Source organism: Microtus pennsylvanicus, chromosome 1 (assembly GCF_037038515.1).
Source record: "Microtus pennsylvanicus isolate mMicPen1 chromosome 1, mMicPen1.hap1, whole genome shotgun sequence".
In the NCBI taxonomy this organism is placed as follows: Eukaryota; Metazoa; Chordata; class Mammalia; order Rodentia; family Cricetidae; genus Microtus; species Microtus pennsylvanicus.
The window spans coordinates 75,811,238-75,825,157 of NC_134579.1; the positions used below are offsets into that span (position 1 = coordinate 75,811,238).

The following is a 13,920-nucleotide window of genomic DNA, read 5'->3' on the forward strand; positions in this document are numbered from 1 at the left end:
AACAGAAGCTGGAGAATGATATTATCCTCTTCTTTGAACTTTTTACTATCTTTCTAATTTTCCAACTATATATCTTTCATAATATGGGAAGACCAGTTATAAAAAAGAAAGAAAGAAAGCATAACTTCCTTTCTTGTCCTGCAGTGCCTTGTCAGCAGCAAGGCAGAGTAGACAGCAAATGGACAGCTGGCCTTGGACCACTCAGTCCCTACCCTTCCGTATGAGTCCAGAGTGTATGGGGAGCTCTATAGGGATCACAGGGCTTTGAGTCAGCTGGACCTGACTCTCTCCCACTTCCATATTGGCCCCAGAGTCTTCCAAGACCCTAACTGGCTAATTGACAAAAGAAGAGGAGACCTCCCCATACAAGGTCACAGAAAGCTTGGTGAATGAAAGAGTACCCAGTGTCCAGCTGTGCTATGCAGAGAGGTGTGATTCTCCTCCGACCATCTGCTGTCCGTGTTTCCACTTGTTTCTTCAAAAGATTCTGGCAAAGTAGAGTCAAATAAGTGAATTCAAAAAATTCAACTAACCATGTCTATCATATCAAAAAAGAAAATATTAAATATCAAAAAATAAAGCTGTTTTCTCTTTTCCCTTTATGATGAAAACACTTAGCTCTTTTAGGAAATAAATATGAACTATATAGTATTGGCAGCTACAGAATCTATGCTACACTACAGAACTCTAGGACTGAGATATGGTGTGCATGTTGTGCTAGAAGGCCCTGGTACCCACTCTGCTCCTGAATTTGACTATTTTATATTGTCATCGAGCAGTATTTGTGCTTCATGCATTATATCATGTATACTTCACTATCAGATGAAAAAATAAAGGCTTCTAGGGAAATGTATTCTAACTCTCCTTTCTAGAGCCTTGGTACAAAGAAAGTCGAGCAGCTCTCAAGCATAGGCATGTTTAGCAAGGCACGTGCTTGATTTTCAATACAGAGAAGAAGCAAGAACAGAAAGTTCCTTCTTCTAAGAGCCTTCTTCCCTGCCATCAGTAGCAGATGTGACCAAACTTAGGTTGTTAAGTACATGACATCCAACAGCCATTAGATATTAGAGGTTTAAACCTGTGAGCCACACTCTTATCACAAAGTGGTGTCTTGCAAACCAACTTTATTTACTCAGGATAAAAATAAGTAAATATGTCACTCTGTACCACTCTGTGAACTAGAACACATTATATAGCCCAGGCTGGGTTCAAATTTGCAGTGATCTCCTGTCCACCATGCCAGGCTTCCATGTTGACTTTTATCACAGCTGCTTTCCTTCATGAAAGGTTTGTAACTGTGGTTCCCAACCACACAGTCCATCAGAGTCCCCTGGGAGAGGTTGGTTGACCTCCACAAGCCCCTGGACACGACTTAATTTTTCAGTAAGCTCCATGTCTCTTACGCTGCTCTGCCCTATTATCCCTGTTCGCCAGTGAAACACAGGCTTCCAGAAGAAGGGTACCCACACAACAATGAGGGCAAGTAATTTAATTTCTCAGCATCTACTTTCCTAGAGTGAAGTTTTGCAGTTCCTGCAAAGAAAAACCTCTTCTACGGCTCCCTGGGGTAGAAACCTCTGATGAAGGTATTTCAAGCCATTATTAATGTGGATCCCAGCAGGTTATGGTTTAGTCCTAGACTCACCGCATACCCTCTTCACTACCACTCATGCCCCAGTCCTATCTTTGTGCCCTGTCCAGACCTCACGTGCCATGTTCTATCTGTTCATTCCCTTTGCCCTGTCTCTGTGCATGTGCGAATGTCTTTAATGTCACTGGGCTACACCCTCACCTTCCTGATATCTTCCAGACTTTCCCCATTGACCACACCCGTGACTGAGGATGCTGAGCTTGTCTCCCTAGCCGTGGCATTCTTCTGGTCCAACTGCTGCTGTTGCTGTCTCCTCTGGTACTTGAGCATTTCAGGGTTCTCAATAACAGCCGTGGAAAGCTGGGCCTCAGTCATGATTGCCAGGCTCTTGCCATAGGTGGACTGGTGAATACGACTCTGTAGGAAGCAGGGAGAGATTTAACACATGGGTGTTGGTATTGCCATGGCCGCAGTTGCCCACCAGCAGGTGCACTACAGTGCTGACTCTCCTGGTTCTAAGAGAAGAATGGCCCAGGAGGCCAGTTCACCATCAGGTCCCACTCAACTGCCTGTCACTGACTAGATATATCTGTCAAAACCTCTCATCTCTCACAAGATGTTTACAGCCACCTATGCATCTACAGTTGGAAAGATAGTGAGATAGATACTGACAAGAAATCACCTTTTACATTGACTAGTGTAAAACAAATGGCAATGATACTGTCTCAACTGAAATGCAGATGCCCAAATTGGTAACTGAGATTGTTACATCACACCAAGAATTCTAAGTATGCTCACAAAACCAGCCTGCTCTCTCTGCTCTTGTGGATGCCAGCCACCATGGCAGGAGGTCCCCCATGCAACTAACATTGATTCTCAAGAGCACTGGAAGCTTCTTAACGCCCCCAAAATGGTCCTTCTGAGCAGGATCTCCTCCCAGCCCTAGGTCCTTGTTAATCCTATGTCATAAGGAGCCAGACAGGAACCTCAGGAGAGGAGGGGCAGCATCCCAGAACATAATAAACAGTTTTCATAAAAACATGCCGAGAAATTTTTGATGTGCAAATGACAGTGCTGTATCTTGCCTGTCTAGTCCCTAGAAAATAGAGACTAGAGTTATTGGATATCTGGCCCATACCAGATAATGTCTAGTTAGTAGGCAGCTTTCTACAATAGGGACTTTGAGATTAATTCCAGAAGGCCCTGGGTAGTCCCAGGAAGCTTCCCCCTCTACCATCCTGTCTCTTGTCCACTCTCCCAAATCCAACCTCTGTATTCTCAAGCCAAAATTAGGCCAAGATTTTTCTAGAGTTCCTTAAACACAGGGCCACTGCCAATGACCTCGGAAATGAAAAAGATTCTTCCATATGCTCTCAAGTGACTCTCCAAGAGGCCACTGAAGGATCCAAGCAAGGGTCCTTGATGACAGGGACAAGGCAGAATGAAGATACAAGATCACTCAGAAACTTATTTCTTCTTTAAAAAACAACAACAACAACTGACAGGCTGCCCCCCATTCCAGGCATAGTGCATAAGGTAGAGCTCCACCCCAAGGGATTTAGATCTCAGTTGAGGGTGGTGGTGTCGCACAGTAGATTAAGAGTAGCTTACCCCCAGCAACAGCATCACTAAGAGGATAGCTGCTGACCTGCTCTGGGCTTCCACAGAGCTCCATTCAGACAAATGGATATAATACCCCATTAACGGTTGGCAAAAGTCTGTCGGTAGAAAGAACAGTTTCTGTGTCTACAGCAGGTAAAGCAGAGCCTTTCCCAAAGCCCATACAGAAGTACAGGGAGGCCCCATGCCCTGAGGAGAGGCATAGCTGGAGGAGCCTAACTCACAGGCAGCAGGCCTAGTTCACTCATCCATCCACTCTTATACTAAGGACAAGGAGCCATGCTATCTTCTTAGGCTTGGTCACCTCACTGATGAAACAGATAGACCTGCTTTACAAACATTATTTTTATAAAATAACTAGTCCTTTATTATGGCATCTAGGAAGAAAATGGTTGCAGAGAAGAAACTGAAAGAAGAAAGAAGGAAAAAAATACAAACTAGGAAAAAAGAGGGCATAAGTCAAACACAGTGTTAAGAAGCAATAACAAACAGATCTGTGGAATCACTGGCTTATTCCAGTTCCTACTTTTCAATAACTAGATATGGTCTCTAGGTGCAAAGAATGTCTTTGCAATTTTTCTACCAAGTTTTCAACTTTATCTCTTTTTTTAAACATTTAAAAAAAGCGGTTCTCCATTGGTAGGCCTCAAGAATACCTTAAAACATAAATCAATAAGCATAGGGTTCAGCAGGTATAGCGTTTGTTCATGTGTGAGGCCCTGGGTTCGATCCCCACTATCTATAAGCCTCACTTTGCAGATACTTGTTCTGCTTTGTTAATTTATTCATTTTAAACCAGCCTCATTGTATAGCCCAGGCTGGCCCTGAACTCTCTTCAGTCTCTTTGGAATTAAAGATGCATCCACTTCACCCAGCAATTGTATGTGGTTTAAAGGAGATGTAAAGCCCTTATTTGGCCCAGAGCCTGGCATAGATGCTAAGAATAACCAGTACTAACTGGTCACATAACTGCTGCTGTGCCAGCATAAAACAATAGGATGACATAAACAAGAACCCCACGGAAGTGACTTAAACTCTCTCCCAGAGTGAAAGCCTCTTTATGGATACTGCCTATCTCAGCTTAGGCAAAGATACCCAGTTTATTCTTTGTTCTTTGTTCTAATACTTGTTTCTGACTTATTATTAATCCAATTTTTTTCAAAAAGGATTACATAGTGTATAAAAGCCAAACATGTTAGAATACCTAATGTATCTGTCTTCTATAAAAAGAGAACCCAATTAAAAAGGCCTCAGAGTTACTGTGGCAGCTCACAGTCCACAAACCTACCTTTTCCTCCTCACTCAGGGGGTCTCCAAGTTCATCCTGGGAGAAATCAAGGAATGCCACAGAGCCGTCCATGGAACATACCAGGATACCCAACCCATTCAGAGTCCTGAAAGAAACAGCTGTCAGCACCTAGGTGGGACAATGAGCCTGAGATGGCCATCCACACCACATGACTGGACCATCAGGATGCTCAGAGAATACTCTAATGAATGTTAGAACCCTAAGGCTCCCTTCTGCGGCCTGAGCTTAAGGGCAGGCAAAAAGGGAAACAATCAAGCTTTTGGTGCCCTTTAGGGCTAGGAACCAGCAAAGAAATGCTTACCAAGTTTTCCAAACATTTCAATTCCTGTTTTATAACTCTTGAGAAGCATATTTGCTATAAACCTGCGGGAATCCTAGTTTGTCCAAGCAGTATTTCCCCATGACAAACCCTACAGGTGGTGATCCTCTCCCAGCAGCAGGACAGAGCTGTTGCGCCGAGAACAGTGCAAACAGAACCCTGGGGTCTGCACTGCCAAGCTCAGGTGAACAACCACCTGGTACTAATCTACCCAAGAGGTCTCATGCTGTAGTATCCAGGCATGTTAATATCCATCTTACCAGGAAATGTCCATGATGGATTTGTCAAACAGCTCATGGATGACAACCAGAGGCCGTTTCAAACACGTGAGCTATGAGGAGAAAAAGTCAAAATTAATGAAATCACTGAGAACCAGCTCACACACTCGGCTAAACCATCTTTGTGTTAGGAGCTTCAGTCACTTCCACTAACATACATGGCATACTCAGCTCAATCCAAACACTACTGCCAAAACCCCAAGCTGGGGAAACCAAGGCCTACCAGAAATTTACACACTAGAGACACTATAGTCTGTCAAGAGGACAGCTTTGTACATTCATTCAGCAACAACAAAAAGCAGAGGATCTACAGGATGAGATGATCTCAGAAAGAACCCAGCTCACCTTCTCTAGGCACTAAGCTCTAGTCTACAATCCCCAAGGTTCCCATAACAGTTACATAAATCATCCAGGCTGTGTGTCAGATAGCTCACAAACACACCAATATAAATTGTTATTAGTACAAACATAGAACTTAATGAGGGGCTTGAGAGATGGCTTAGTAAGAGTCAAGAGCTTTCTGCTCTTCCAAAGAACCTGAGTTCAGTTCTAGCACCCACATCATAAAGGTTTACGACCACCTTTAACTCCAGCTCCAGGAGATCCAACAGCTTCCGGCCACAGTACACATGTGCACATGTATTCAAACATGTACACATATAAGCAAGTGTGTATGTGCGTGCACATGCACACACAAATACACAGGAAAAATGGGGGAAGGGATCTGGAGAAATGGCTCAGTGGTTTAAGCAAATTAATGTCTTACATTGCATACAGCTCATTTCTCATCACCCACATGGGAACTAACAAGTATAATTTCAGTTCCAGGAGATGGACACCTTCTTCTGGCCTTCACAGGCAACCAAGCACACACATGGTATACATACATACATTATTCAAAAAACTCATGCATATAAAATAAAAATAAATAAATCTCTTTTTAAAAAAACTGATGAACTTGTAAATATTTTAGTATTCAAAATAAAGCATATGTCTGTGGATATCTTTATATTCCATACCATGAATATGTAAGTGAATATCCTGTGAAATCTTTTGCAGGTGGTTATATAATATTCAGTAGGTGGGCTCACTAGTTAGCCATTCTAACGTTATAACCAGCACCATCTCTCATACCAGTGCCTGACTACTCTGAACACAGGCCCAGACCCAAGTCCCGAAGATCTGATAAGAATACATTAGTTCGGGCTGGAGAGATGGCTCAGTGGTTAAGAGCCAAGTGGGCTGCTCTTCCCAGAGGTCCTGAGTTCATTTTCCAGCAACCATATGGGGGCTCACAATCACCCATAATGAGATCTGGTACCCTCTTCTGGTCTGCATAATACTTTGTACATAATAAATAAAATCTTTAAAAAAAAATACATTTGTTCATCTGAGGCTGGATGGACTCTCTTGTGCCATGGCAGGTTGGGAGAGGCTGACCTATTCAACCTTGCACCTGCAGCGTGTTGTGTGGGCAAGGAGGTGATACAGCCACCTGAGAGTGGAAGGGAAAACTGAATCTGAGCTACCTGGATCTACCATAATTCTACTTCCAGAAAACAACAACTGTTTCCATTTCCCATGAAAATATGGAGCATGTATACATACCTGACTGTAGAAGCCTATCAGACTTAAGCCATTCCCTTTATGGTCTGAGAGAGGGGGACACCAGAAGAGTATGCCAAGAACTGCTCATGTGAGCAAAGATCCAGCGTGGGTGTAAAGTGAATGCTACCTGGGTCTCTTCAGCGGCATATTTCTCTGAACAAATTGTAATGCATGTAGCCAGAGGGTAACTTCCAAATACATAACTTCTTCTTTTGAAGAAACAGTTTTAATTTAATTTTTTTGAATTTGTATGTGGGGGAGGGCCTTCAGTGCGCTGGCATGCACATAGTGGTTATGACCACAGTCCACAGTAAATGTGGAATCGTCTCGGGACACAGAATATTAGCCTCTGGTGATAAGGAATTTAACCTTTCAAAGCCCTAACTTGGAAAACTGACACAGTTTACTCTCAACCCATTACTGAATATATGCTAAGAATCTGCACAATGGACCACACTGAGTTAAGTCCAAAGAGGCTTAAGAGAGCACCTTCCTCCAAGCACTACTGCTATTTGCTACTGTCTAGCAAGGAGAACAAGACCTACAGTCTCAACCAAATGGACTAGTAAATGGAGGTACCAACTAATTACATAAAGAAGTCAATACTGGCAGGCCAGGATGGCAGGAAGAGCTCAAGGCCAACCTGGGCCTCACAAAAAGACCCCATCTCATCTAAAACAACCTTAATATCTGTCCACAGGAAAACATATGAACAGTTCATGCTATGATCATACAACTAAATCCTATACAATAATAAGAAAAATTATTATTAAATATAACACATATGAATTTCAAAACACACTATGCTAAATGAAAGAAGGAACCAAACAAACAAGCAAAGTATACACTGAGCAACTGCATTTCCATTAAGTCCAAGAACAGGCCAAACTCGTTCACTTGGATGTCTTATTAGTGCCTTACTAAAGGCAGGAACAGGAAGTATTCAAGGTGGTAGTGATACCAGAATATATAAAAATTCATTTAACCATATCTTTCAGGTGCAGACACTTCATGTTATATGTAGACACAAAGAACTTCTTAGAAGAAAGCAAATACCACATGCCAATTATGACACTGACAGCTGAAGGAAATCTAGACAGAGGAAGGGTGACCTCTCAGTCTCAGTGCTTCTTTCTAAACAGAGAGCATGCATGTTTCTGAAAAGGAGCTGACCCAGGTATAGGTGAGGAATACACTGAGCAACATCAAAAACAGTGAGTCTCTCTTTCCTTGAAGTCCTCCAGACAAACCATCTTCTCAGCCCACAACCTTGTCCTGCAACCAAAGCTCAGGCACTTACCCAGACAGAGAGTGAGCGGTCCTTGCTGCCAACAGCACAGCAGCAGTATGGGCAGCTGGGCTTTGTAGAGCTCCCATTCTTCTGCTTCTTTTTGAAAATTTTTGGGTTGAATTTCTAAAGTCAAACAACCAAGGCTAAAATAAATAATCAAGTACGAAGATATCCCTACACTTAAGGTACGGGGTAGTTTTTGTCAACTTGACACAAACTAAACTCTTCTGGGAAGGAATCTCTACTGAGGAATTGCCTCCATTAGACTGGGTATGTCTGTGGGGCATTTTCTTGATTAATGATTGATGTGGGAGGACCCAACACTCTGTGGGCAGTGCCACCTCTGGGCAGGTGGTCCTGGGTTGCATAAAAAAAAAAAAAGTTGAGCAAGCCAGAGAAAGCAACCCAGGAAGCAGAATTTCTCTGTGGTTCCTGCCCTGACTTCCCCCAATGATAGACTATAATCAGGATATGCAATCCAAATAAATCCTGTCCTACCCAAGCTGTTTTAGGTTGTAGTATTATTAGAGCAGCAGAAAGCTAACTAGAACACCAAACATAATACACACCAAATTCCCAGCCCACAGATAGGAGTACCTCACAGAGACCCCCCAAGTTTGGCACTGAGCATGTATAGTTTCATCTTGAAAGCTACAACAAGGTATTTTGCTGATGATGCAAATGAAAGCTCAAGGTCAGAAAATAAACACAAAGAATGGTAAAATGAATATTTGAAGTCAGGACTACCAAACACTCTATTTATGAAGCCTGCAGATAGGTCAAGGGAATAAGAACTTCTGGAACCGACTTCAATTCTTCTTCACCTGGCAGAGTCAGCCTTGGACCTGAGAAGCCAGGGAACTTGAGACACCATGGCTTGCTCACTGCATCCCACCCACCCCCGCCTTTTTTTTTTTTTTTTTTTTTGTATGAGTGTTTGGCATGTATGCTGGTGCACCACAACTTGCAGTGCCTGTGGAAGCCAGGAGAGGGTGTCAGACCACTGGAACTAGAGTTACAGATGACTGTGAGCTACCACATAGATATTAGGAACTGAACTCATTCATGGCTAGAGCCATGTCTCTAGCCTCTCAAGCCTCTCACTGTATCTTTTAAGGGAGGACTGACAGGAAGTTCTCTTAATTCCTTCTCCCCAGCTGTATTTATCTGACTGACAGACAATGACCTCCTTAACTGCTTGTTGGCCTGGAGAGCTGATGCCTTAAGAAAGACTGGGAACACAAAATGAGTGTTGTGCCACTTCATGGATTAAGAGAGTAGAGCTCTTAGAATTGTAAAGGATGGCTCCTGGGAGTCTGGTATCATATGGTAGGACAGATACTGAACAAGATGGATGTGTGTGCTCTGGGTTTGACTTTCTTAATGACTGATTAGACTATATGATCTTGCAAAGTTTTGTGGGTCCTGGTAAGGCAAGTACCATGTTCTTACAGAGCTGCTGAGGACCATAAGAGAGTAACACAAAACCATTGGACTAAATATGAATCAGTAATTTCAAATATTTACCAAGAAGGCCCTAGTCTCAAACAAAATACAACATGGACTCCCAACACAAAACAAATCTAAAAAGCTGTATTTTATTTTATTTTTAAAAAAATTTAAGGTACAATATATTATACTTATTTATAATCAATTTAAAAAACATTTAATAAAGGGAGAAGTGTTGGTACACACCTTTAGTCCCAGCTCTCAAGAGGGAGAGGCAGGTGGGTATCTGTGAATTCAAGGCCAGACTAGTCTACAAAGTGAATTCCAAAACTAATCAACAATCTCTTTTATTTGGTTACTCTACATTAAAACAAACAAAAACAAAAAAGAAGCCATGTTCTAAGAGGTTATTTGTAATTCCTTAATAGCCTGTCTTGGGCACTCTCAAGACATTCAAATTAGAGTCACCCAGTGTGGAGGATATTCTCTCAAGCATAAAGATGAGCAATGGCTCTCTGCATATATAGGCTTAACTATAACTCAGTGATAGAGCACTTGCCTAGCCTGCACAAAGACCTGTGCTCCAACAAAAGACTGGATGCACACACCAGCACTCTCAGCATAGGCAGCCAACTACATATCTACTACTACTGGGCATAAGAAGCAGCACACCATTTCAAGAGTGCCCAGAATGCACTTTGTTCACAGGAACTGGTTAAAGGAGTACCTATGGGCAGACCTAAAAAAGGCTAGTGCTGAACTACAATATTCCTAAGATTGATCCAGAAGAAATCTGTCATTTTAGACTTTGGCAAATATAAAACAATCCTACATACATCTCCCATCTTATAAAAATAGTCATATATATTCAAACATGATTAAAATGAAAGATGCACCATAATGCACTGCCTCCTAGGGCCCATCACTCAATCTACATGAGACAGTCCTAGAGAAACTCCTTGGGGAAGTTGGCACTCCCTGAGCTCAGAAGGCACATGCAGGCCACTGCGGTAGACAGCTCAGAATGGTAATAAGATTTCTGAGGTGAGGGACACTCACCACAACAGTCACAGCTTTCCGGTGCCCCACGAAGTCCATGTTGGTCTTCCAGCCCTCTCGTTCGATGATCTGAGCAGTGGGGCCAGAGTTATTCATGGCATGGGCAGATACCAGGTAATGGCCATCAGGTGACCAACTAAGCCGGAGTACATGGGTTGTTCCTCCACACTGTAAAAAAATCTGAGCTTAAAAGAAGCTCAAGAAAAACCCTGGCCTCAAGGATAAAGTGTGTGATTTACAGATGTATATTCATGGGATACACACCTAACTTCTGCCTTGATACTTATTGCCCATGGGAAAGACAAGAACACTCCCACAAAAGATATAAACTAGGTCCAAAGTCAAAGTCAAGATCAGCCTGTATCAGCCTTCAAGACCAGGGTCCCAGAGTAGCAGAGCAGAACCCAGTGCAATGGGAGTACATCCTTATCCCTCTGTGCAGGACGGCTGCAGCAGAGGCTACATAGCACTGCCAGACCTCCTACAACCAGCCAGTCTAGGATTCCAGCTCACAGACACCCATGGCTGGCAGTCAAGACATCTAGAAATTCTAAGTGTGAGAGCCACATGCACTACACCAGGCAGCTGTGAACAAGGAAGGGTAGGGCAAGGAAGGTGAAATATGATCTTACTCGTAGACCTAGTCCACCAGCTGATGTTGGTTCAGAGGGAACTAAATATGTGATTTTATGTTTCTTACTGCAACTAACCATAGCCAGTAAACAAACAATTATCTCTGCAAATATTCACTCCTGTGTCCCATGCTTTATGAAGCCTTCTCTGACATAAGTCCCTTACCTAGGCTATCACTGTAGTCTGGACACTATCTTCACCACATGCACAATTCACATGAATGTCTGTCTTTCCCATGGGCAATAAGCATCAAGAGGAGAGACAACATCACAATCCAATTTTTATTTGCCTATTGACAGTATTGCTTTACATACAAAAGATACTTAATGTCTAATGAATAACAGTCATCTTTAACTCAGATTCCACATGAAATCAGAATGCAAACAGATAGCAGAATACTACAGAAGCTACTGCAGTCCGATCTCCCTCCACACTGTACAAACTGTATTCTTCCCAACAAAGAGGTCAGCTGGCCTACAGAGGGAATATCAACAAACAAAGCAAAATCACAACCAATAACCTACAAAGAAAGCCTCCTCTGCATGGCCATTCCATAAGGTGACTCATGCAAATTCCCCAAGGTAAGAAAGAGTTTCACATCATTTTGAATGAGGTAACCCAGACCCAGAAAGACAATTATCACATGTACTCACTCATAAGTGGTTTTTAAACATAAAGCAAAGAAAACCAACTACAAATCACAATCCCAGAGAACCTAGACAACAATGAGGACCCTAAGAGAGACATACATGGATCTAATCTACATGGGAAGTAGAAAAAGACAAGATCTCCTGAGTAAATTGGGATCACAGGGACCTTGGGGAAGAGTTGAAGGGGGGAGGAGAGAGGCAGGAAGGGGAGCAGAGAAAAATGCAGAGCTCAATAAAAATAAAATTTTAAAAAAGAAAGGGTTTCGGCCGGGCGGTGGTGGCGCACGCCTTTAATCCCAGCACTGGGGAGGCAGAGGCAGGCGGATCTCTGTGAGTTCGAGACCAGCCTGGTCTACAGAGCTAGTTCCAGGACAGGCTCCAAAGCCACAGAGAAACCCTGTCTCGAAAAAAACCAAAAAGAAAGAAAGGGTTTCACTCATCAATCAGGCACACAATAGTACAAGAGCAGCTATAAGGTTCTCTTTAGCTTTAAAATCTATCAAAAAGCCAGGCGATGGTGGCGCACGCCTTTAATCCCAGCACTCGGGAGGCAGAGGCAGGCGGATCTCTGTGAGTTCGAGACCAGCCTGGTCTACAGAGCTAGTTCCAGGACAGGCTCCACAGGCTCCAAAGCCACAGAGAAACCCTGTCTCGAAAAACCAAAAAAATAAAAATAAAAAATAAAATAAAATCTATCAATAGTCTAACAAAACACAAAATAGCCCCAAGAATTAGCCAATGGGATCAAAAGGCTTCTATACAGCAAAGGAAACTATTAGCATAGCAAAAAGACAGCCTACAGAACGAAAGAAAATCTTTGCCGTCTATTATTCAAACAGTATATTAATATCTAGGATATATAAAGAATGTTAAAGGGCTGCTGGGAGAAGAGGAGCCATTTTCCTTCAGGAGTATAGTCACTGGTAAGTTGCCCAGGAGCCAGTAAATAACCCAACAGCCATGTTTATACAAACAACCCAAATTAAACTCAAAGTTCTATTTTTTAAAAAAAGGACAATGAAAATAAAGGAAAAGGAAGTTAGAAAGAAGGGTTCCAGAGGGAGCAGATGGGAGACAAGTGAGTAAAGTGATTATGGTCAAAACATAACATGAGTAAAAAGATAACTTTAAAAAAATAAATTTTTTAAAGGAACAACTAAAACTAAATACCAAAAAAAAGCTTAAATAATGGGTTAATAAAGTATCTCAAAAGAACACTTATATATATATACATTTAAAAGTGTTTGCTATCCTTAGCCATGTGGAAAATGCAAATTAAAACTACTCTGAGATTCCACCTCACCCTATTCAGAATGTCTATCATCAATGACAAAGGCAGTAACAAATGCTAATAAGTTGTAGGGGAAAGGAACCTTTATTTAGTACTGATAGGGGTGCAAGTAGTGCAGCCATTATAGAGATCAGTACAGGGCTGTCTCAAAAAATTAAAAACTATAACACTGAATGATCCAGCTTTATCACTCCTGGACATATACCCAACAGCAGAGATGCCTGCACATCCATGTTTATTGCTGCATTACATGCTACCCAGATGTCTATGAACAAGGGAATGAATAATGAAAATATGGTATATTTACAAAGAAAAACTTTATTCAGCTATTCAGAAAAGTCAGATTCTGAAACTTGCAGAAAAATTGATAGATCTGGAAATTATTATAGTAAGCAAGGTAATCTAGACTCAGACAAATATTGCATGTTCTTAGACATGGATCCTAGCTTGGGAGGAAAGAGTGTGTGAGTGCGTGCATGTGTGTGAATATAGGTCATGAAACTAGAAAGGGGACAAGATGGGAAAAAGAGCAGTTACAAAAGTGGAACATTCAACAAAACACAAAACATGGGAGCAGAAAGGAGGCTACCAGAAGTAAAGGACGCAAAAAAGGGTATGGGAATCAGGAAAGAGACAAGAGAAAGATCAACAATAAATTATATTTGAAAACGCCATAATGAAACCTAAAAGATTGTATACTAATTAAAAATATAATAAAATATTTTTTAATTTCAAAGCTGGCCACTGAGCACTTTTTTAAAAAGGAAAAATTTTTATAACCAAACGCATAAAACTGAATACAGCCTAGACTGTATGCACCCA

The 13,920-nt window shown here is 41.9% G+C and overlaps 1 protein-coding gene across 2 annotated transcripts in view; it reads right to left on the minus strand.

Annotated features, from left to right (window-relative positions):
- Positions 1-13,920, minus strand: part of Hira (histone cell cycle regulator) — a 102,156-nt gene that overhangs the window by 48,903 nt on the left and 39,333 nt on the right. For both annotated transcript variants that reach the window (XM_075969303.1, XM_075969313.1), the window contains 6 exons: positions 10,525-10,692; positions 8,026-8,139; positions 5,100-5,170; positions 4,500-4,605; positions 1,793-2,008; positions 402-487 (listed from right to left, as the gene is read on the minus strand). In XM_075969303.1, the coding sequence (XP_075825418.1) occupies positions 402-487; positions 1,793-2,008; positions 4,500-4,605; positions 5,100-5,170; positions 8,026-8,139; positions 10,525-10,692 (761 nt within the window). The remainder of the gene's footprint in view (positions 1-401; positions 488-1,792; positions 2,009-4,499; positions 4,606-5,099; positions 5,171-8,025; positions 8,140-10,524; positions 10,693-13,920) is intronic.